The sequence below is a fragment of the Nothoprocta perdicaria genome, unplaced genomic scaffold, assembly GCF_003342845.1.
Source record: "Nothoprocta perdicaria isolate Ctin4 unplaced genomic scaffold, notPer1 scaffold_42, whole genome shotgun sequence".
NCBI classification, from domain to species: Eukaryota; Metazoa; Chordata; class Aves; order Tinamiformes; family Tinamidae; genus Nothoprocta; species Nothoprocta perdicaria.
Genome location: NW_020455666.1, coordinates 871522 through 895478, shown reverse-complemented (window position 1 = coordinate 895478; position 23957 = coordinate 871522). Strand labels below are relative to the sequence as shown.

At 51.9% G+C, this 23957-nt stretch overlaps 2 protein-coding genes across 3 annotated transcripts in view; one reads left to right on the top strand and one right to left on the bottom strand.

Annotated features, from left to right (window-relative positions):
* Nucleotides 1-21227, bottom strand: part of POC1A (POC1 centriolar protein A) — a 61853-nt gene extending 40626 nt beyond the window's left edge. The window contains exon 1 of one of the 2 annotated variants that reach the window (XM_026045993.1): nucleotides 21211-21227. The gene's annotated coding sequence lies outside the window, so the exon portion shown is untranslated. Of the gene's footprint in view, nucleotides 1-1126; nucleotides 1449-21210 lie in introns of those variants that run through there. The other variant, XM_026045995.1, reaches the window with a different exon arrangement.
* ALAS1 (5'-aminolevulinate synthase 1) lies at nucleotides 12542-19250 on the top strand. The gene is made up of 10 exons (XM_026045997.1): nucleotides 12542-12734; nucleotides 13064-13240; nucleotides 14123-14287; nucleotides 14366-14588; nucleotides 15064-15248; nucleotides 15900-16079; nucleotides 16268-16432; nucleotides 17446-17714; nucleotides 18224-18386; nucleotides 18891-19250. The coding sequence occupies exons 1-10, from the start codon at nucleotides 12542-12544 to the stop codon at nucleotides 19049-19051; spliced, it is 1881 nt and encodes a 626-aa protein (XP_025901782.1). The 3' UTR covers nucleotides 19052-19250.
* Nucleotides 21228-23957: the final 2730 nt, after the last annotated feature.

The following is a 23957-nucleotide window of genomic DNA, read 5'->3' as shown; positions in this document are numbered from 1 at the left end:
TCTTCTGGGAAAGGAGACAGGAGAAAAGGAACTTGGTGTCTCGGGAAGATGGACAAATAAAAGCAAAAGAAATAATAATAAAAGAGCATGCTGCAGGTGTATGTAGAACATGATATAGCTGAGCTTGAGATGTGCTCTTGTGAGTGATTCTGAGGTGCAGGTCCTCCTCTCCGCTCAGACCTTCTCTTCCACTACAAGCTACTTAGCCCCTACATTTCCTAGTCCAATTCCCTCCCTTTTTGGGAGCAGAGTCATTGCAGCCTCTGCCTTCCAACTCAATGCCACAGCTGCAACACGCCCAAGAGATAAATCGTGCCCTATCAGGAACAAGTGAATTCCTCCGTATCACTGTACCTTGCTCCAGCGCACAAAATCTTTTTTATCCACTGCTGCGAATGCGGGAAGCAGCTGGAGCTGAGGATCCTTGGGAGGAAGGGACAGTTTATCAGCCCTCTCCAAAACGTAAAGGTCAGGCTGAAACCAAGTGACGCAAACCAAGCCCATCACCCTGCCAGCAGCACGAGCAGTGCAAACAGCGGACGCCTCCGTCTGAAGTAGGAAGTTTTTCCAGTCACCAGCTGAGGAATGTGTTTTAAGTGGCTGGCTTTTTGCCTTCTGTTTTGTTCAACCTTCCAAAGACCAAAGCAAGTGATGTTATATCCTGCTTTACAAACATGCTGGAAGGGGAGACAAAACGTGCCCCAAATCCAGCCCAAAGGGAGACAGGAACAAGCCCTCTTGCTCAGCCTGCACCCGGTATTTATCCGCATATCCCACTGGCGCTGCCTATGGATTTCTCCAAATGGGATCACGCAACATGAAGCACAGAACCAAGCTCTATTTCAAAGCAAGGGCTTCACTGGGAGAAGACAGTAACTCTGCCAAGCAGAGGAATTAGCTGAGCCCTGCTCTGACTAGAGCCCATCACCTGTTGGCTCCTGTTGAGTTCTGTTGAAAGATTCTGCTTATTTTTTCTAATAAATGTTTATTAAAAACTGCACAAAACACTAAGGCACTGGCATAGGGAGTATTAGGCCATTTCATTTGCAACTGTCCTGACCTTCAGAGGGGAGAAAACAAAAAATAAAACCCCTTCCAACATAACCCAGTTGCCACAAATACTTACACAGCGACAAAATATGTCAGGAACAAGTTACTGGCACCGCTGAAAACGCAGCCAAGAGGAAGCTTCAYGCCTCCAAAGCGAGCTGCAGAAAAGACTGGCAGGTTTTATCACCGTGCAATGAGATATGCTACCTGAGAGTTCAAAGGGCAAGAAAGCRCAGCTGACATCAGCCCCTGAAGAAAGTCCCTTTCCAAAGGATACGGAGCTGTCCCAATCCTTGCCAGGCGCTGGAGCTGGCCTGGGCAAGCCCGCACAGAGCTCGGCAGGTTGCTGGAGAGCAGGTCCAGCAGGTCTGTGTGCCCAGCTTCCTCGGAGGGCTCCGGGCTCCCCGGCAGCAGAGCACACGCAGCCGTCCCCTGGTGTCTGCTCGTTGGATGGACCTTTGGTCCCACTCACGCATTGTGTGGACTCGAGGATGCAACGCAGTGCTTTTCCCTGTGCTTCTCAGTGTGTTGAGCCTTAGCTTTATTTACAGAAAGCAAAGCTGGCCCAGAGCTGTGGGATTTTACAGGCTTGCTGTCTCTGTGCTCAGCTCTTCCTTCTGTCCTCCCGAGCAGAASACAGGCCACCATCTTCGGGGAAGAGCCACCTCCGCACAGGGCTGTTCTGCTTCTTGTTTGGGGAGTATTACAACACCCTGCACAAACAAACAGCCTAACCTCAGATGAGAGAGGCCTCTAAGATAAAGCCCTATATTAGTCACACTCGTGTTGCAATCGTTGACATCATGGATAAAAACGACCCAAAGAGGAGAACTAGGAGAACCTTCCGTCACTGCTCATTAATATTAATCCTGAACAGACTTCTGGCTGTCTTGGGCTAGCCCAAAAACTAGTCGTGCCAACCTTTTGCTGCTCATCTTAGCTCAGGACGGCACTGGAATAGATTTTCTGACACATCTCCAGCGTGGGCTACCGTGCTATTGAAAAAACATGCTTTTGCTGGTTGGAGTTACAGCAATTGCTCTTTATTTGCTTATTCAACAGCTCCTGGAGCCGTTCCTTGCTGCAGTAAAGACACACTCTCATTTCCCCTCCAGCYAAACAGCTTGTGCAGCTATTCCCTGTTTCTGCCTCAAAACAAGGCCACGGAGAGACCCAAGGCAGCTCTAAACGAGGAACGGGAGGCCGCAGCGGGGCTCAGCTCCTTCCCGGGTAGGAGGGCTGCTCGACTTTGCTGCGTGGCAGCGTCGCGTGGCCGGGCACAGCACGATGCCCGCGGAGCCGTCGCTCAGCGCAGCACCCCGAGCGCAGGGCGYTTGCGTGCGCTCTTTGTAAATAAACAGTGACTCACAAGCCACRGGCAGGCCGGGCAGGGGTGACAACACAAGCCAAGTCATCGGCTTCTCATCAGCCCAAAGATACCGGGTCTAAAGGGACTGCCCGTGATCCAGGGAGGAAGCAACCTGGATGCGAGGGCAAGTCCTCCTGCTTGYGCTTGCCTCATCTCCTATAGATTCAATGTATTTTTCCCCTCGTAGCTGCTAGATCAGAGTCTGTTATGGCCTCTTAGGCCTCTGTCCTCTGACTGTGCAGCTACAGGAATCCTACAGGCACCTTTAGAAGCCCTGTTGTCCTTCTTGCTTTCCCTGAAGGCGGCCACCACGTCAGGCCACCGGCAGATAATCAGCACAGCTCTCTTGGCAAGTCGCTTGTCATTATGAAGTGCGGTTTAAAACAGAGCAAAAGAAACCAACAGCAAGTAACACAACAGAAGAGAGTCTAGCAAAAATCCCTTCAGAGCCCAAATGCAATACAAGCAAGTATAAATAAAACAAGTTTTAAGCAGAGCATCAGCAACCGCTCGGTGCAGCACACGYGTGGCCTTGTCTCCTCACTTCCCACAGACCTGCACACCAAACAGCCTGAACCACCATGCTCCAGCTACAAGCTCTCCAGCTCTGAACACCCAAACAGCAGGCAAAGATTCTGGTCCGAATCCGGAGCCCTGTTCTTCTCCTGCGAACACTAACCAGCCGCTGATGCCCAGCACGAAGCCTCCTGTCCCGGGAGCAAAGGCAGCCCTTTATGCGGCAGCCCGCGGCGCCGCTGGGCTGCCTGGCACCGCCGGAGCGGCCGCAGCTCCGGGTAAATGGGCTGCTGATCCGCGCTGTGACACTGCTCTGTTTTCTCGGCCCCGCGCGCCGTGTCAGGCTGCCGCGAAGCCGCTGCGGCCCCCGCGCACGCCGGGGACCCTGCAGCTGCTCTGCCGGGCTGGCCCAGCACAAGAGCTGTAGTCTGGAGGGCTACGCGCTGCTCCTGGAGCTGAGCYGCTCCTGGAGCGGCACTCCAGGACTACAGAGGGGCTTCTTACCAGCCCAGATCGATATCCAGGAGCAACGCTGGTGTTTACTCCGGTAGAGACCCTCTGTGTCTCAACACAGCTGCTCCAGGACCAGCAACAGCTGAGGCTATAGTAACTGTTAAACTGTCACCCTGTGGTTTGGGTGAAAATCTACAATAAAAATCTCTCAGACCTATCTTGAGATGAGCCAGCCCAAGTTGAGCAAAGGAGCAGTCTGCTCTCGCAACAGAAAGCAGAGCAGAGCCCCAGGCTACACAGACCTTTGCAGACTCCTCCGTTGCACAAAGTCAAGTCCCAAGAGTGTTGTGAGGCCTCRTGTCCCACACAAAGCAGCTCCTGATGCTTTCTGAGGAGGGGCAAGAGCCCTGACTTGCTTCACGTAGGTGTCAATCTGGCCTCCAAAACCTCGGGACTGCTCTAAGCCTCAGGAAAGCAACACCATCCACCATAACATAGCCCTGCTTCCCACTTAATAACCTGAGCCAGGTGCTCCATCTTGCTGAATTTATGGCCTCACCAATTTCTGGAGTCAGAGAGGTTCACACGAGCAGGCTCAGTYGATCAGAGGTCAAAACGTTTTGATCACAGACCAATAACCCTTTAGTTAAGCTCCACCATCTCCTGGACACAAACCCCAGACAGGCAGGTGTGGAAAACTGAAGGYTCTCCCTAGCCATGACCCAAAGAAGAGGTTCACGGTCTTGGGTAGCTACTTGCTGCCACCAATGGTGCTGGAAACAGGAACTGGACTTCCTAATGCCCTCTTCCTTGTGGACACACAAGGCTCGGAGCCATCCCTTCGCCTYGAGGGAGAATACATCAGGCAGGTCAGGCGAGTTCACAGGGTATATGGCTTCCTACCCCAACCCAAAGGGTGGCCTTCATTCTCTTTTATTGCGGCCTGATAAGACAAGCAGGGCTGCCTGCAGCTGATAAACATTACGAGCAAGAGGCCATGCCTTGGGAGTCACACAGCTCTGACTTAAGGACTCAYATACAGGAGAGGCATCAGCTGTGTCAGAAAAAGCTTGGCTTTCTGTCCCAACACAAGACCTAGACTCGGTTTAGCAGCAGCCCATGAGACTCAGAGGAGAGCAACGGAGATGTTGCTGTATGCAGAGAGCACGGGGTACGCTGATGTGAAATGAAGGTAAATARCTGCAGAAAAGGGGTGTGTAAATTAAATAAAGCAGCTCCACAAGAAACTACATTCTGCAAAAAAGATCAGTCATCCTCCCACCCAAAGACTGCAGGACTGTTTAGATGGGAAAGGGTGAGTGGGCGGCTTACAGTGTCTGCAGCCCAGCTGATAGATAAGGGATAAGAAGAACAAACGAAGCTATCCAAGGGGTACGTAGCAGAGTTTTGGCAACACAGGGAGGCGTGAGCGAAGCTGGACTTGGCCRAAGCTCTCGTTTGCAGAGCAGTGTGTCCTTGCTCAGGTCACACACGGGGGTTGCACCAAGGCCACGGTTTCTTGGTGGGTGTCGCAAGGTGTCGGCTCCGCTGCGCGAAAGGGAATAGGGCAGCCCTAGGTAACGGCACCGGCACAGCACTCCGATGGGTTTTGGTCCCAGCTTTACTCTTGGCATCCAGACATATTTACCTGATCTGTGCCCCCTTGTCATCTGTGACTGCCCAGACTCATCTCCCAGTGGGGATGACTCCTCCACCACGCATGGCACAGGTCTCCAGCAGGCAAAACCGATCGGGAAACAAACACCCAAGGTGAGAACTGACCTCCTCATCCCCAAACCCAGCCCGAGACATSAAAGGACAAAAACTGGGTCCACTAACAGCAGGAGCCAAGTCCTGCCTGCTCCTTTGTGCACTAGCCCCTGGGCTTACCAGCTCCTGGAGAGCCATCCTGCTTCCAGGGCCTTCTCCCACCGATGGCTCCATCCAGGATCCCACCCGCCCACAGGGAACCTTCCGCCCTTATCCAGAAAGGGCCGCTGACTAGAGGAGCCCTATTAGGTTTCACCTGTTTTGAAACTGTTTTTCTCCTTCCAGCTGGCAGTGACCTACATAATAAACAGGTCACTGGAACACGAGAGGTTTTTTCAGAGGCGAGGAAGAAAAGCCAGGCAGCCCCCGCATCACGTGTGCTCCTGCTTCCCGGGGGGCCTATCCAACAGCCGCCTCCACAGCCCCACGCTTCCTAGTGGAAACCAGCAGGATCCCAGTGGGGACGCTCCCAGACCCCTGAGCAGAACCTCAGGCTTATTAAGGAGGAGCTGTGGGGAGCRGGGACCATGGGGAGCCTCAGGTGCTCCTCACATCACCCGTGAAGCGCCACRTGCAGCCTCCCCACGGCCGGTGGGTTGTGCGGTGCCGCCTCTCACCAAACAAGCTGCAAAGAGAAAGGAGCACAAAGGAGACACGAGGGGGACACTGCAGTCCCATGGGTGCAAGAAGGGAGAAGGTCWCCACCGCCATCCCCTTGGTGCCACTTAACCACAGGAGAAGACAGCTCTGGTCTGCATTTACCTCCCAAATCATCTCTGCTCCATTGCCGGCAGCTTCCTGCAGGCTCAAAGCCATGACCCACCAACTGGAAACTCCAAGGGATTGAGCAGCCCTGAGAGAACAGACACCCAGGCATATCCCTGCAGCGACACTTTGGCCCAAGGAGCCCAGCATGGAAACGGAGCATCTCAAGGTGTCTCCAGCACCACCCTCCCTCATCTTGCATCCGATCCTCTTCCATCTCCAGCCACGAGGAGCTTCCATCTCCCCCAACGAGGGACAGCACCAGGACACATGGAGGCACATTTAGCCTCACACCTCATGGGCGCCCTGCAGAGGCACCTACTCACAGCGAGGGCAGGAGCTATCAGGGAATGGATGCAGCGTGATCCCACCCGGAGGCAGCGCCGGGGGGACAGGCAGGGCGAGCAGCACAGCGGACCAGGGAAAGCGGCTCTCGGCCAGSCCGGTGGCACCGACAGCGCCAGCTGCTAACTAGGTCACAGTTATGATCCTTAATTAATCCCGGAGAGACCCCATCTGCCACGGGAAACGTGACCGAGGAGGCAGCTCATTACAGCTAACACCAGTGGCCTGTTTGCCAGACAAGAGAATGAGTTAGAAATACTGTTTTTATTTGTGCTGTCCCCTCCAGCTCCTTGCTACACGATGCTTCCTCTTCCCTCTCTTTCTTAGAGATTCCAGGGAATCAGYTTTTTCTTCTTCTTCACCCCGGGCTGCAGCAACATGCAATTCCATGAGGAAATACCGGCATCTTGCCCAATACTAAGTGAAAGGGTCTCCTTACAGAAGATGTTAGAGACTCCGTGTTCTTATCAGACGTCTCCTAGAGATACAAGAGCACCACGTTAAACTTTCCAACCCCCTCCCGCCTCCCCAAGCCAAAACTTGGCTCAGTTCAGTTGCTGAAGACACCACAGCTTCAAAAGCTCGCTCCTCCGGGCCTCCCATGCTGCAGAGGACACCTGGAGCGGCCTTCAAAGCAGCGGGAACGGCACCGGGTCAAGGGGCCTCCGCAGAGCACGGGCTGCCCGGGTCAGCACGGCCCCGACGCTCCTCGTGCTGCTCCCTGCGTGGAGCTACCAGCACGGGAAAGCTCCACAAAACCCACATATGTTGCAGTTTCTCTGGCCTGGAGATCCCATGTTCTAATTTCCTTCCTTCATCCGTAGGCACTGGCCCCTTGGCTGCTGTTAGCAAGTCTTTGCTAAAACAGACCACAATTTGCCCTGCTTGTAGTTGCACTGTTCCTATCTTAGGCTTTGGGGGTGACAGCCCTTCTGAAGACCTATCATTTCCATCTGCCCAACACATCTCCGCAACAGCCAGGCCTTCCTAGGATCCCTTTATCCCTATTTCCCAGCTGAAAAGGCCATCTTATCTGTATTACTCCACCCGGACAAAGATAGCAGTGTGTATCTTTGCACAAGACAGCAGCACTGATGAAAACCTGGTCAGGAAACCTCCAGTTTGACCAAACCATAGCAATTTGTAGGAAGGATTTGGGTTGGCATAAAACCGTACACARGGCAGTGACCAGGGAGGAAGGAGACACCTTGGAAATGCTACTGCCTTGTCAGGGGTCTGCATGGGGCCCACAGATACAGGGATATGATTTTTCCAGGGGGAATTGGCAGAGAAAGATATATCCTTGATGTCTGGCAACCTTCAGATAGACAGAAGAGTCATAACATGACGGAGCTTTAAAAGAGACTGTCCGTGGGCCCCATCACATCAACCTCCTACRGGCCTCAAATTCCGCTAGCGTCTTGCATTTTCCAGTGCTCCTGTAGATTGATTTTCAAGGACCTCTCTGCTTGAGAGATCTTGGTTTGCTTTCTGGAACTCCCCTTAGCTTAATTTAGGAGCCAAGTCCCTACCCTCTCACTGCCCTGTACAAGAAATACTGGGATACACTCTCTGGAAATAAACTTCCTCTCTGGCAACTACGCAGAGTCCAAGCCCTTCAGCTGGGCACGCAAGGTGGCATCTCTGCCWAAGGAGGTGACAAGGAAAAAGGAGGACTGAAAAATGCAAGAAGACTGACAGGTTGAAACCCTCAGTAATCCTAACAAAAATATTCCGGTTGGAACCTCTCGGTCCTTTCTAAGAAAAAGGAAGGAACGCAAGAGAACAAATAAAGGTGTGATTGCAAACCCTGMAGGTGAAGCAAGGCTAACATTAGCTGGAAGAATTCCTGCACCAGTTCCAAACAGCAGGACCAACTTGAGGATGCCAAATGAGCACGAGGTGCAATTCCCAACTCCAGGGCAATTCCAGGAAAGGCAAGGAGCTGCTCTGCAGCACAGCTAACCCACAAGCAGCTGCCTGCGCTGATGAGATGGGCCCCAGCCCCGCTGTGGGAGCAGTGCCCTGCAGCAGAAGGGCAGGGTGTCTGCGTGAGGGTGGCAGCAGCTTGTCCCGTCCCACCTGCGCCTGAGTCACCCTGCTCCAACGCAGCTGTGGGAGCTCCCTGCACCCACCAGCAGCACCTGGGCTCCGTGGGCAGGGAAGAACCTGCTCCCAAAGCACCCACGAGCAGCTCAGGGCTTTATAAACCCATCTGCTGCACCAAAGAGCAAAGCCACTTGCTTGTAGGACCCCAGGTAAGGAGCTTGCCCATGCAGTGGCTCCAAGTTGGGTTTGCTGCTCGCTTAGTGGCCACCAAATATCCCACAGATCAGCATGCAGCATCTCCTCCTGCCTGCTGGAATCCTCATGAGATTCCACACAAAGGAGCCTTCCTCTTCTGTCACCAAAGACAGGGAGAGCACTCGAGCCAAATGAGGAGGAGAAGGGGGAAAAACACTGCAGGAACTCACTGTGGGAGAAGTTTTTCTTGTGCTGCCACCATTGCAGCCCTAGAATTTTGCCTTAAAAGGAACAGGGCTTTCTAAGAACTGCTGGTCTCAGCACTGGAAGTGGAAATTCTTAGATGCACGCCTGGAATTTGAGTCTGGATGAAGTCCAGATGTCAGGATCACATCCACTCCTTTGCAAAATTCTGAACTCCACACGGATAGTGATTTGTGTGGGAGGGAAAGGGGGTTGTTTTTCCAACTTGCCCTTTTGTTGCACTAAGAAAGTGAGAAGAAATGGGAAATGAGTGCAGCTTGGGAAGGGGTTAAGTTTCTTAATGGTCCATTGTGTGGTTTCCTTTGGATAACCTGGGTGCAGAGGGGCTTTGACTCCTGCTTTTCTCCTGTAGAACCTAAAAGCTTCTTTAGAGATCAAAAAATCCACCCAAATTCCATCAGGAGAGCTAAAATGCCTGGATTATGGTTGCAAACTGCTAGTCAAGTTCTGTTTCTAGGAATATTAGGAAAGCTTGTTAGAGAGCAGAGGGGCAGCAGGGAGGTGTTAGGGTGATTTCCATCTCAGCCTGTATGGTAAATTGGTAATATGGGAAGAAAAACAGCAACTTTTCTTGGACATCTGCAGAAATCAACTTGACCTTGTGGTAGGGGATTTTTTCACCCCCTCTTTAGATTTCTATGAGGGAAGAATTTTCTACTGCCCCTCAGCACCCTTTGAGATTGCTGGAATTCAATGTTTTTCCCCTCTTGCAACTTATTTAGCAACCAAAYAGACAAGTCACCAGCATGGAATGAGCTTTGGGAAATTAAAATCAGAAGAGACCCTCAGGGAAACTGAGCTCTTCCCGCGCTGCTCCATCACACGAGCCTCTCCAGCAGATCAAAATCCCACTACAAAAAGCCAGCAGGGATTCGGTCTCCATGACCCAGGGGCTGTTCCCAAGCACAGCTACAGCGAGGAACCACTCAGATTCCAAGCACAGCTTCCTCCTGGCCAGCAGGGTAAGAGTGTCTCCTCACAGCACTGTCATCCCCGCAGCTTAAATCACTTTCCTCCTTTGGTACAAGCTGCCCTGTCCTTTATTTATTCACAGGCAGCAAACTTGCTTCTCCTGGGCCCACCATCCACCTCCCGACAGGCTGCACACGCTGAGGTTTTCCCGCTTGGAATGCATTCCCTGCTATTAAGGTACCATCGCGTGCGGGTCCGAGAGCCTCCTYGCAGAGCAGAGCCAGCAGCATTTGCACGGCCCTGCTGCTGGTCTCCCCTCAGCCTTGCACCACAAGGGCAATACAGCCCCACAATTAAAATCCTCACCTACTATTTATTTGATCCACCAAAGCCTTGAGAAAATTTCATCACTGATACATTTAGTAGCATTTACTTCATGACCTAGAATTCCCAAAGTGAGTGAACTGGCAGAGCAGTGGAGAAGACACCATTTCCCCCTAATTTTACCACTATTTTTCCACCGTTTTGCTCATCTTAGAGCTTATAACCATCTCTGTGCACTGACAGTTACACTCTGCTTGGGCAGTTCCCCAWGATAAGGGTTAAATTTATGTCATTTTGTTGCTATCTCGCTCTGGGCAGCTTGTCACATACAAGGCTAGGTTACCAGAAACAAGCTTCAAAACACTGTTATTAGAGCGTCCGATGAATATCATAGATTTTAAGAAMGTTTGACAGGAATGCTAAGAGTTTGGCACCATTTGGAGATCTCAGTATCTCAGTGAAGGTCACTTTGCCTCAGCTCCCAACCTTGAGTTATCTTGGGTAACAAGCAGATGCTCTACAGACTTTACATGGGCTTTTCTCAACCTAAGAGCACAAGTTTCCATATTCTGGCAAGAGAGCAGCCTACTTCACCCCCAACCTTGCAACACAACAAGGTGCTGCTTCTGAGATTATTAGGACAAAGCAGCATTATCAGATTTGGGTGGGATTGGACCCATACAGGTGAGCTTGGCAGGCTGCTCTGCCAGSGGACTTGCACAACACCTTGCTGTTAGGGAAATATTCCTTCCGTCCCTCTGGAATTAAGTAGCACAGGGTCAGAATAAGAGAAGTATGAGAAAAGAAGGACAAATACCACCAACGTACTCTAAGTCAAGCATATCAGACTCAGTTTCTGGCGTTAAAATACTGAGATTAATCCAAAAAACAGGGGAATGATCCCTTAGGTTCAGAAATGCAGCTCTRTGCTCTGATGAAATTCACCTTGTATCTGCACTGTAAATTTTAATAATCTCCTTCCTCAATTTTTAATGCAACTGATGTGAGCAACAGCTCAAGGGTAGACAGTCCAATGTGCTTGTGAGGGAGCCGCCAACCCAAACGGATCAGGTGTCTTTAAACTTCATTAATAGTTTAATCACTATTACTTTTTGCAAAATATAAATACTCCAGGCATGTGACAGCAACCGAGAGACAGTTATGAAGAAAAGAGCTCTCTTCATTAACAAACTTGGACAGTAATTTGGAGCACTGGCCTGGTATTACCGAGTGACCAAGACTGGTATCACAACCATTGTACAGGCTTGGATTAAATCCCATAGACTTGGCTTAATCATTTATTTATAGAACCACAGTTTAATGACACCAACTGGAAAAAAAAAAAGTAGATTGTAGCTTAATGGTAACTTCTAGATAATGTTGCTGAAATAATGAGTCAATGTTGTGTGTTAAGACACTAATTGATGCTATTTTAATTTTCTAACAAGCAAGAGGAGGGCTCCAAAAGGGGAATGCAAGGGCCAAACTCCATTCCAGGGCCCTTTTGGAGCCTGGGGACACCCCAGAGCCGACAGCGGGTCCTGGGGACACCCCAGAGCCGACAGCGGGTCCATTCAGCTCCCTCATGGGCTGCTCATTCAGGCCACAAAGTTGGTTTGTGACCAGCTGATGAAGACAGGGATCAGGTAACGATTCTGCTGGTCCGTCCCCTGCCCACTCACAGCTTAATCCACACMTAACTCCTCTGAAGCACTAAATATTGAGCGTTGCCTTCCTTGTGCCTCCAAAGGGGAACATTGGGAGCCCCAGCCCTGCACAGAGCTGATGTCTCCATGGCCTCTGGTGTCCAAATGCCGACCAGTCCCTCAAACCTTAATGACAGGCAGACACGAACCCAGAGTGAGCCCAGGAAAAYTCGTGGGGTTTCCCACTGCTGTCTTTTACACTATGTGGAAGCCATTTGGGGTGAAATCATTGTTTTCATGGTGTTTTTCCTCTCCCGATTCCTTCTGTGCTTCGGCGGTTCGTGACACCTTGGGAGTGCTCCCACAACCAGCACCGTGGAGGTGGTGGGGATCACCAGAGCTCCCGCCTGGCACCACAAAGCATGAAGCAAAACCAAGAGAGGAAAACATATAAAATCCCTGCAAACGGATGCACAGATAAACCCACCCGCCACATCGACTCGGGGATGCTGACAACCCAGCTGCGGGCCCGGGGTGCGTGTCAGGAGCCCCACGAGCGGCACTGCACGCTCTCCGGCTCTGGGCCAGGCGCTTTTCCCTCATGGAAAGGTGGATTCCGGCTCTCCTGGCTCGGATCCTTCTGGAAAAGCAGCGACCGGGGGGACCCGGCGACAGCCCCGCGCCTGTGGGGAAAGGGAGGGGGGGTGAGGGGAGAAGGGGAGGGCTGCGCGGGGGCAGCGCGCATGCGCAGAGCCCGCCGCGGCTATAAAAGGAGCGCGCGCGGCGCCGCACCGCAGTGTGTGGCGAGCGGCCGCTGACGCCACATCCGCGGGGAGGAGCGGAGCGGAACCGGAGCGAGCGGAACCGGAGCGCAACCGGAGCGATGGAGGCGGTGGTGCGGAGCTGCCCCTTCCTGGCCCGCGTGCCCCAGGCCTTCCTGCAGAAGGCCGGGCCCTCGCTGCTGCTCTACGCCCAGCACTGCCCGCGCATGATGGAGGCGGCGCCGCCCGCCCGCGCCGTCGCCACCTCGGCCGCCCGCCGCCAGCAGGCCGAGGAGACCCCCGCCGCCCGCCACGGTGAGCGCCGGGGACCGGGGGGGCGCGGGGACCCTGCCCCGGGCCGGGGGCTGCGGCCTGGGCGGGGCGGCCGCGGGGAAACGGCTGGAAACGCCTCAAAACGGGGTGTCCCCCGCGCCCCGGGGTTAAAGCGTGTCCCCTTCAAGGGACACACGGGTGAGCCGGGATCTCAAACCCGCGTCCCTGGGGGCCGGCTGGAATTCCAGGCTATATAAATAAGGCAGGTGTCAGTGGAAGAGCCCTGGCTCGTGCCAGATCACTCGGGAAACAGAAAACCCTAAGYGACTCTCAATGACAGAACCGACTTGTTCCCTCTGTCCCCACCACAGAGGCCAAAGGCAGCAGAGAGGCGGCCGAGCCGGAGCCGAGCGCATCCCCGGCGCCCGCCGGCTCCTCCAAGTGCCCCTTCCTGGCCGCCCAGATGACCCACGGGAGCAGCAGCGTCTTCTGCAAGGCCAGCCTGGAGCTGCAGGAGGACGTGCAGGAGATGCAGGCCGAGAGGAAGGGTGCGTATCCCCCGCCAGGTCCTGCCTGTCACCCCTTAAACTCCGGATACAGTTGTGGGAGGCTGCACCCCATCCCACTGAGCATGGGTGCTCGTGCCAGACAGGTTGTATTCCGCGATGGTTTCTCCCAGGGGGTTGATGTGGGAAGAGCTTCCCGGTTTGCAATGTGCATCAAGCTCTAACGCACCCAGTATAGGCATTTAGGACTCAGGTGAGTTCACCAAAGCACAAATACATCCATAGGAGAAAGATCAGGACGGATACTATGCAAGTAGCAGCACAAACCCAAGCTGTAAAGGAGGGCAAGCAGCCTTTTTTATGTTTAATGCAACAAAAGGATGCTGGCCGCCTTGCAGTCTTGGTGTAGAGAGGCTGTCCTTCAAATAAAAGCTTATGACAGTTAGGCAGAAAATCACTTTTCAGCCATATCAGTAAAACTTTGCTGCATTTCTCAGAAAGGAAGTTTTTTACTTTGCTTTTCTCTGTGGCTCGGAAAAAAGTTCCCTGTGAACTGACCAAAATGCTGGGAAAAAGGGGAAGCTGAAACCAGAGCTGCTGCCTCCAGTTAGCTGTGTACCARCTGTTCCAGATGGAAGCTGTTGCCTTAAAGAACGGGTTTGTTAGTCAGTGTAAGCCAGATATAGTGAAAGAAATTAAATCTTGTCTTGCCATCAATTAGCAAGCTACATTTTCCCTTTTGCCTCGTACAGTGTAAAATTATAAGCAAAGAGATAGCTGATCCCAACAGGATCCCACACAGATTCTATTACATGCTCTTAAAGAATAATGGGTTATAAAGTCACAGTATTGGCTGTGCTGGACTCATAATTTACTTGTTCCATTTTATTTCAAATGGATTAAGCTCTCTCGAATTCCTTACAGCATCTGTAGGTGCAGAATTGGCCAAAACACCAACTAATTCCACTGTGAAAAACACCCAGGCTGAGGGAGAAGAGCAGAGCGGCTTGCTTAAGAAGTTTAAGGATATTATGCTAAAGCAGAGGCCAGAAAGTGTCTCTCATCTGCTCCAGGATAACTTGCCAAAATGTAAGATTAACTCGCAAAACCCCTGTAGCCTGTTCTGTTGTGGTTAATTCCTGGGTACTTAAGTCTGTCTTATTTCAGCTGTGTCCACCTTCCAGTATGATCAGTTCTTTGAGAAGAAGATAGATGAAAAGAAGAAGGATCACACCTATCGAATATTCAAAACGGTGAACCGAAAGGCACAGATCTTCCCCATGGCAGATGACTACTCTGATTCCCTCATCACCAAAAAGGAGGTGTCCGTGTGGTGCAGCAATGACTACCTGGGGATGAGTCGGCACCCTCGAGTGTGTGGGGCTGTCATGTGAGTAGTGCTGTGCTCTTTAAGAGCAATCAGTGACCTATAGAAGCTTTTATAGGCAGCAATTTAATAGACTTTTTCTGTACTGTATTTCATAAGCTAGTTCTGGGATTGCTCTTCTATATATTTAAGTCCTAACGCTTTTACTCTCCTCTTGAGTCATACTAGGCAACTTAATGTTTTTGCCCCCCCCCAGGGCTACAACATAACCTGCCAGTTCCTGACCCTTGAATTTCCTCAGGAGCCCCTAAATGTTACCAGAAACTGGTTTGCCTGTTGTAGCTGTACTTGATACAGGAGCTTATTGAATCCCTGAGCTGCACAAGCTGCTCAGAGACCTCAAAAGTAACAGTTGCTTCTCACAGCCCATTTTTCAGAAAAACCTATTTCTCCATGTAGAATGTTTTCAGCCATGATCCTGTATTGATCCTTGTGTTGCTCAGTAACACTAATGCCTCTCTCTTTGGGCACTCTATAGGGATACACTGAAACAACACGGTGCTGGAGCAGGAGGCACAAGAAATATTTCAGGAACAAGTAAATTCCATGTTGATTTGGAAAAAGAGCTAGCTGATCTTCATGGAAAAGATGCAGCACTATTGTTCTCATCCTGCTTTGTAGCCAATGACTCCACCCTCTTCACTCTAGCTAAAATGCTGCCAGGTGAGATCTCAATCTGCATCCCATATTTACTGCAAAGACCTAATCCTGTACTCTAGTTAGGAGCAGGAATCACAAATGAGTGCTCAAACTTGAGAATTCATTCTACCCTGCCAGTAAAGTAGGTCATCTGTTTGAAAGCCACAGAAATTGTGTTCACCTCTGCAAATCACAGTAGCAGCCTGATGAACCTGAGGTCCAGAGCCTAGGAGCCCCAAAACAGCCGGAGACAAAAGGGCTCCAGGTCTTCTGCTCTGGCATTTGAAGCCACCTAAAAATTAGGGACTAGGGATTTGGGTTCTTTCTATCTGTGGGTATGAGCTTTTCCTGTTCTCTCTCMCACCTGTAGCCCAGGAGAGGTCCACTCTAACTCCGCAATTTTTAAAAGAATTAGATAGAACCCCAAGAACTTGTTTAAGAAAAAATAAAACTTTCTTTAGGATTTCCTTTAACTCAAATTTGTTTTAGTTAAAAAGCTAAAACAAGCCTTAAATACCTCTCTTGCTTAATAGCCTGTAACTTGGACTCTTTATCAAAAGCATTAATTTCTAGAACACACCACCCTTGCCCCTTGAATGCTTCCCATATAAAACACGATGCTGGGAATCATGTAATGCTTTGTGTACCTAAAATGTCTGTGGGTTGTTCCCYCAGGCTGTGAGATTTACTCCGATTCGGGAAACCATGCCTCCATGATCCAAGGGATCCGGAACAGCAGAGTGCCAAAGCACATATTCCGTCATAACGACGTCAACCACCTCCGAGAATTACTCAAGAAATCTGATCCATCTACACCTAAAATCGTTGCTTTTGAAACTGTTCACTCAATGGATGGTAAGGCAGCATAAACCCACCTCCTCTTTGTAGTGCAACTCATGCTCAAATTATCTGCATCTTAGATTTAGGAGTGTGAAATGCTGCAAGGSTTGGCATGAAAATCAAATGCTTTCTTTCAAAATGCCTCATGTTTGGGTACCTCTGGTGCACAGGGCATCCTCAAGTGCCCCTGCTTTGATTGCCAGGTGCCGTGTGTCCCCTGGAGGAGCTGTGCGACGTGGCCCACGAGCACGGGGCCATCACCTTTGTCGATGAAGTGCACGCCGTGGGGCTGTACGGAGCTCGAGGCGGCGGCATCGGAGACCGCGACGGAATCATGCACAAAATGGACATCATCTCGGGGACGCTGGGTATGTGTGGCCAGCAGAGCTTACYGGCAGCCAGATCCACTGGGTTAACTCAGAATTAGTCTTTTTGAGTGAACTTGCTAGGGAATTACAGGGGTGGATTTTTCAAGGARTTCAAAGGATTTAAGTGCATGTCCCATAAGTTTTCAAAAGCATTTGTGTTAAGCTGCTTACACAGGCAGGCAAACCAGTCGAGGTGGCATTTTTATTTCAACAAGCTAGCAAAAATCCTCCAGCAGCACATTGTACCACTCCAGGTGGGAACGCTGGCACAGTAGTAACCTATATTTAGTACTCAGTTTTTATGTGAAATGGAGTGTTTCTAACTTGAAAACACAAGATGGGAAGATAAATAAAGAGATTTGACAAGAAATGGACACCTGCCTGAAGAAAGTAAGTTTTGCTGCTGCAGATTGATACACTGTTTCAGTAACTTCCAAAACATAAATAAAACTTACTACAGAACTTCCTATCTTTTACACTTGGTAAGATTTCATCTTAGCTTAAAAAGTACAGCAGTCATACTTTATTTGGGTTTCTCTTCTGGTACCTGAACAGTCCCCTGCTTTTGGAAAAGGAGAGCTGCTGTCCACCCGGTAATCAACGGTAACCTCTGTGCTCCTGAGGAGCACGGGCTATTTCTAGCATTCCCAGGACAGATTACTTTAAATCTGCTGAGAGACTTAGTGTTGAGCATTCGGGGTCACCACTGAAGTTGGTGCAGTTGATGCTTCTGCTTATGAGATCTTCCCTGAATGCGAACACGATTAGTTGGAACAGAGGGTTTTGGACTGTCCTCGTTCTGCAGTAGCTAGGTCTGGGTTACCAGGATTGGTTTCAAAACAAAGCTGCAACATGTGCTGAGTTAATACAAGATTAGTACTGGGAGGGCTGGAACCGTTGCCTGCCATGTGCTTAACATAGTCAAAACAATTTGCTCACGTAAAACAAAGTACAGCTACACTCAAACCATCCTAAAGGGTGGAAGGCCTAAGCTTGGCTGCCTCTCTTTTTAGGCAAAGCCTTTGGCTGCGTAGGAGGGTACATCTCCAGCACCAGCTCCCTAATAGACACCGTGCGTTCCTACGCCGCCGGCTTCATCTTCACCACCTCCCTGCCCCCCATGCTGCTGGCTGGGGCCCTGGAGTCCGTCCGAACCCTGAAGAGCCCCGAGGGGCAAGTCCTGAGGCGCCAGCACCAGCGCAACGTGAAGCTCCTGCGGCAGATGCTCATGGATGCGGGGCTGCCCGTGGTGCACTGCCCCAGCCACATCATTCCCATAAGGGTGAGTCCTTAGGAGAGCTCCAAGGGACACGTGCTGCCTGTAAGGGCATTTTCCAGGTTATTGGTAAGGATTCACCACATGGAAGCCTGTGCAACTCATCAGCAGTCTGGCTAAATGATCAGCTAGCAGTCTGGCTTCTCTTCCTTGCCCAAAGAATAGGCAATTCTAGGAAATCAATCAAATAGGAAATCATTAAATTAACCTTAGCCTCCTCCAAGTGCTTTAAAGCAGAAYGATAAGCAAGTGTGAAACCTGCAATCTAACACTGTACAAAAGGAAGAGAGGGCCACACAAACTGCTGAAAAGTGCAGGCGTGAGTAGCTGCCTGCTGAGGTTAGTGATGTGTCCTGGGCCTCAGTGCTGGGGTGACCTTTTAGCCCCTCTTTGCAGTATAATCCATTAACCCACGCAAGGAAGAACAGTCTTGATTCTTTTTAGGTAGCTAAATTGGTTAAGAGTTCTATTAACTTGTTTTGGATAATCTCCTAATTACCCACTKTGAATTGTAGGTTGCAGATGCTGCTAAAAACACAGAGATCTGCGACAAGCTCATGAGCCAGCACAGCATCTACGTCCAAGCAATCAACTACCCCACAGTTCCCCGGGGAGAGGAGCTGCTACGTATTGCCCCTACACCTCACCACACCCCGCAGATGATGAGTTATTTCCTTGGTGAGTGCTTTCTTGMAACACTGAAGAAAATACAGGACACTCTGCAGTCTGTGCTAAAGATGAGACTAGGAAATACTCAATCCTGGCTTGGGCAATGTMTAGGAGTGCTGCAATACTCCTACTCCTGTGCTTGGTTTCCTTTGTGCATGACTAGTGAGAACCAGTGCATTCTGATCTGGAGTGCAGCACAAAGCCAGGGCAGCACCTGATCTTCTCTTCTACATGGTTCAAACCAGTCTTAATATTTGCTACCTGGGGTCCAAAAAAAACTTGCCCTCCTAAGCTGAAGCATTTCCTCCTCTTAAACACAGACATGTCTAGGGAGCCTCAGTGCTCGCTGGCCCTGTGAGAAGACCCAATCACCTAACTCCAGGTTAGGTCAAACTGAATTCCTAGTATCCCATTTCATTTGCTAGGGAAATATATACACTGTTGTTCCATTTAACTAAAGAGATCTGGCATCCTAAGCAAGATTTGGTCTCAAACTCCTGTTTTTCGTAACAGAAAAACTCCTGGCAACGTGGAAGGATGTTGGTCTGGAGCTGAAACCCCACTCTTCAGCTGAATGCAACTTCTGTAGAAGACCTCTGCACTTCGAAGTGATGAGTGAACGGGAAAGATCCTACTTCAGTGGCATGAGCAAACTGGTGTCTGTCAGTGCTTGAAAGTCACAGTGTCGATCTTGTGTAGCTCTAGGACCCCGTCAGTAGCATTTTTAAATTCTTAATAAGCATTTTAATCATAGTTGAAGCACTAAGCTCTGAGAATAAACTCCTGGAGCCCTTGCACCCACTTGTATTCTTCATGCTTACTTCATTTAACCTCCATAAGCAGCGCTTGTTGTCCATGGTTGGAAAAGGACCTACTGGAATAAAAAGTGGTCTGCAAGCTAAAGCCTTCCAGCTGCCGTGCTGCCTGTTCAATGGGGGCAAGCCAGAGCAGTACCACAGGGGCTGGGTTTGTCTCTATGAAGAGGGGAAGCTGCTTATTTTTAGGTGTGCTTGAATTTCTACCTGAAGGCTTTTGAAAACACGCAGCTATGATACAGCATGCACGCAAAAACATAAGCTATAGCTTGTGCTATAGAGGAGGCATCTTTTCTGCAGGTGAGGAGGGCATTTAGACTGGGTTCTTGTAAATGCTGACCCTTCTGTCACACACTTGCTCAGCTAGCTGCAAGGCCCACTGTTTTGAGTGATACTGAGCACTGTGGGGTTCAAATAAAAGCCACGGATCCTGCAGCAACCTCTCCTAGAACAAAGTTGTCCTAACAACATTAAGCAACATAATGTCCCTAAATGCCATGTTGAGCACTCGGGTAAGCAATCCAYGTGTGAGTAAAGGGACACAGTTTCTGACACCACAAGGTTACTGCATTTCTGGTTTCTTCACAAATAACACACATAATTGGCCCAAAAGACTTGGCATACTGGTTAATAAGCCTTTTTTTTTGTAGAAAYTACTTTTCTAGAAGTCTTACAAGAGACAAAACATGGAAAATCTGCCACACATCATTCCAAGTTAGCGGTGGGTGGGAAGCAGCTCCCAAGGTTATCAGCACTCAAGATGCAGGCCACACAGCCAGGCTGAGCACACAGCAACTCCCACTTCCACTCCCTCCACATCACCTGCGACAAGTTTCCTTAAATCCTATTTCCAATAAAGGTGTGAGAGTAGAGCCCATGTTCAAGCATGAGGCTGGCAGCCAAGTTTRTCGCTTAAACCCAAAGAACGACAAATCCAAACAGAAAGGATCATTTTCCCACATTGAAAAGGACACGGAATGAAGAAACAAACACATATTGTTTCCCAGCAAACAAAGCTTCAATAGCAGATTGCATAACTGGTTGTAATCACATAAGTACCATGTACAATGCATTCYTGGAGAATAATGAGGGAAGTAACTAACAGAAGATGTTCAGACTCCCCCAAAACGGTTCATAGCACTGCCAGAACAAGCAAGAGCCCAGCTGTAAAGTCATTGTGAGGAGCTGTGGATCCACAGGGTCCAACACCATCCAGTTAGCTGAATTCCACAACCCAGACCTCATAACCATCTCTGCTTCCCAACAGGACAACACCAAGAGGGCACAAACACAATAAAAACACCCCAAAACACCTCCAGATCCTGGGATGAGGAACACATCTCACACTAATGGGGAGGTAATGTGAAAAGTTTGCTCTTGTTTCACCCAGACTGGCTAAAGGAAAGAGCCCCTGCCCTCATACTGGATAAGCTGCTCCTGTTCAGGCCTTGGTGGCCTCTGTTTGCCACCAGCCCTCTAGCCGGGCCRTGTAGGCAGCTGAAAACAACCGCTGGGTTCCCTTCTGGAGGAGGAAGCCGGGATCAGGAGCTCAGGAACCTCCTCTATTTGGGAAACGGCTKAAAACCCCCCAGCAAAGCCACGAGACAGGGGAAGGCGCTGCACACGCAGGGCTCGGGGACAGCCCTTCCTCCTGCAACGAGGACACGCTGCTCTGCGAGGGAGCTGCAGGGACAGGACCCTGAACCCACAGCAGAGAGGGGCACCCAGGAGCCCCAACACGAGGGTGACACCAGCACCCGCTCCTAACACAACACAGAGCCTCTCCAACCCATCCAAGCTCGGCAGCTCCTCACCCCATCCCAGCAGGACAGGCCGAGCTCCCGGGCACAACCCGGGGAGGGAAAGCACCGCTGCCCAGAGCTTCATCCCAMACCCTGCTCCATGGAGCAGCCCAGCTCCCAGCACCGGTCACTGCACCCAAAGCTGCCCTGCTCCCCGTTGCTCCCAGTGCCAGGAAACCCCAACGAGGCAATTCCCACCCACCGCAGCATTCCTACCYCTCTGGAAGCAGCCGACCTGCCTCCACTCCATCCCCTCTGGAGGACACCCCAGCAGCAGCAGAGCCTCCCTTGGGACTAAACCCTTCCCACAGCAGGGCAGGGGGATTTATAGGCAGCACCTGCCCGGGGAGCCTGACGGGGAATTGGGAGCAGCTGCTGCCGCCTCCAAGGAGCCGCCTCTCCCTGGAGCTCCGGATAAGGGGGTGTCAGTCCAYGGTGCCGCTGCTGGTTCCGGGGCTGGGTGAGGGCTGGCAGCGCTGGAAACCTCCCCAGTTGTGGCTCCCTGTGCAAAGAGAGGCCGCAAATGTCCCCGTGCGAGGTGAGCGGCCGCGCTCCCGGCTCCTGGTGCCCAGCAGGTGGCACGGCTCCATCGGCAACCGCAGCCGATCCAGCTCCGGCTCTATCGGCAAACACGGCTGATCCAGCCCCTGTCTCCATCAGCAACCATGGCTGATCCAGCCTCTGTCTCCATCCTCAATCACGGCTGATCCAGCCCCAGCTCCATCACCAACCACGGCCCAATCCAGCCCGCTGCAAGCTCTCCATGCCCATGCAGCCAGCAACGCAGGACAAGCCACCCCAGGGCAAGATCCGCCACAAAACAATGCGGATCCTTGTGGGAAGGAGAGGGGCAGCAAGCCTGGCTGTGATTCCACCAGCCCTTCTGCCTTTCAGCTCTTGATGGGATGGGACAGAGGGAGCCAGCACCCTGATGCTCCCAAGCTTGTGCTTGGAGTAGCAAAAGCAGTCACTCCTGTCCTGGATCTGGGCTGGATTTTGCCCTCATTGGAGAGTGAAACCYCTGTGTCCCCGCGGCCTGCGCGGCCCAGGGGCACCGAGGGCTGGTGCCCTGGCAGGACTGGGACTTGTGCTGGGCTGCAGCCGTGGGCAGGGTCTGGGCAAGGTCTAGGCAAGGTCTGGGCAAGGTCTGGGCAGGATCCGGGCAAGATATAGGCAAGGTCTGGGCAGGGTCTGGGCAGGGTCCGGGCAAGGCGCCGCTGAACAACAAACACCAGTGATTTGGGACCCGGCCCTTTGTGTCCTCTGGGGAACAGGAGCCTAAGCAGCTTCCTGGAGTCCCTTCCTTCGTGCTGCTCCGCGGCRGGATCCCACGGAGAGGAGCGCCCTCTTCCCACCCCTCCTGCTGCAGCTCCTCGGCCACCCTCCATCCCTGCTGCGTTTTGGGGCCCTTTTCCTGCAGGCAGAGCCGTGTGCCATGTGCTGGGCACCAGGGCATGGGGACCCATCTCCACGTGGGCAAAACGCTGTGCTTTGCATGAGCAGGCGACACCGGAGCGGCACAAGCTCCAGCGTGGAGCTGCCCACCAGCCACCTCCCCAGTGCCTATCGGGACCCCCACAGCCTTTTTGGGGGGTGGTGGGGCAGCTCTCACACCCCGAAATGGCCAAATATGGGCCCTAAGGGTGCGTTCGTGGTGGCCACCAGCCCCACTGGGAGCCAACTGGGGCTTGCGSCTCTCCTGGAGGGATCTGCTGCATCCTGGAGGAAACGGCCTGCGGCTTCTCCTCGCCTTGGAGGGCGGTGGCCACGTTGACCAGCCACAGGCCTTCAGGAGGAGCCCTCCTCCCTGTGTGGGAGGCGATGAGTTCCCACCTTTGCATGTGGATTCACCAAGGGGAAGTCATGTCTRACGAACCTCATAGCCTTCTGTGATGGGATGACTGGCCAGCTGGATAAGAGGAGAGCCATGGATGTTGTCTACCTTGACTTCAGCAAGGCTTTTGACACCATCTCCCATAACATCCTCATACGGAAGCTCCGGGACAGTGGGCTAGACGAGTGCACGGTGCGGTGGATCGAGGGCTGGCTGGATGGCAGAGCTCAGAGGGTGGTCATAAATGGGGCCGAGTCCAGCTGGAGGCCTGTGGCCAGTGGTGTCCCCCAGGGGTCAGTRCTGGGCCCAGTGCTGTTCAACTTGTTTATCAATGACCTGGACGAGGGCACGGAATGCACCCTGAGCAAGTTTGCGGATGACACCAAGCTGGGTGGAGTGGCCGACACTCCGGAGGGCTGTGCTGCCATCCAGAGGGACCTGGACAGGCTGGAGAGTTGGGCAGAGAGGAACCTCATGAGGTTCAATAAGGACAAGKGCAGGGTCCTGCACCTGGGGAGGAATAACCCCAGGCACCAGTACAGATTAGGGGTCGACCTGCTGGAAAGCASCTCCAYGGAGAGGRACCTGGGAGTCCTGGTTGACACCAAGTTAACCATGAGTGAGCAGTGTGCCCTCGTGGCCAAGAAGGCCAATGGSATCCTGGCCTGCATCAGGAGGAGCGTTGCCAGCAGGTCAAGGGAGGTGATCCTGCCCCTCTCCTCAGCTCTGGTGAGGCTGCACCTGGAGTACTGTGTTCAGTTCTGGGCACCCCAGTATAGGAAGGACGTGGAGCTTCTGGAGAGGGTCCAGAGAAGGGCAACCAGGATGATTAAGGGAATGGAACATCTCTCGTATGAAGAGAGGCTGAGCGAGCTGGGCCTGTTTTCTCTGGAGAAGAGAMGGCTCAGAGGGGATATGATTAATRTGTATAAGTTCAGGAAGGGAGAATGCAGGGAGGAAGGGGACAGGCTGWTYTCACTGGTGCCCGGTGACRGGACAAGGGGCAATGGGCATAAGCTGAAACACAGGMGGTTCCATCTGCAKGTGAGGAGGAACTTCTSTACWGTGAGGGTGACAGAGCAGTGGAACAGGCTGCCCAGGGAGGTTGTGGAGTCTCCTTCTCTGGAGG

What these genes read in the sequence shown, in the direction of transcription:
- ALAS1 (XM_026045997.1), top strand. Translation starts at nt 12,542, where the DNA reads ATGGAGGCGGTGGTGCGGAGCTGCCCCTTCCTGGCCCGCGTGCCCCAG. An exon ending in GACCCCCGCCGCCCGCCACG is followed by an intron (nt 12,735 to 13,063) that starts GTGAGCGCCGGG and finishes TCCCCACCACAG; the next exon opens with AGGCCAAAGGCAGCAGAGAG. An exon ending in AACTGTTCACTCAATGGATG is followed by an intron (nt 16,080 to 16,267) that starts GTAAGGCAGCAT and finishes TTTGATTGCCAG; the next exon opens with GTGCCGTGTGTCCCCTGGAG.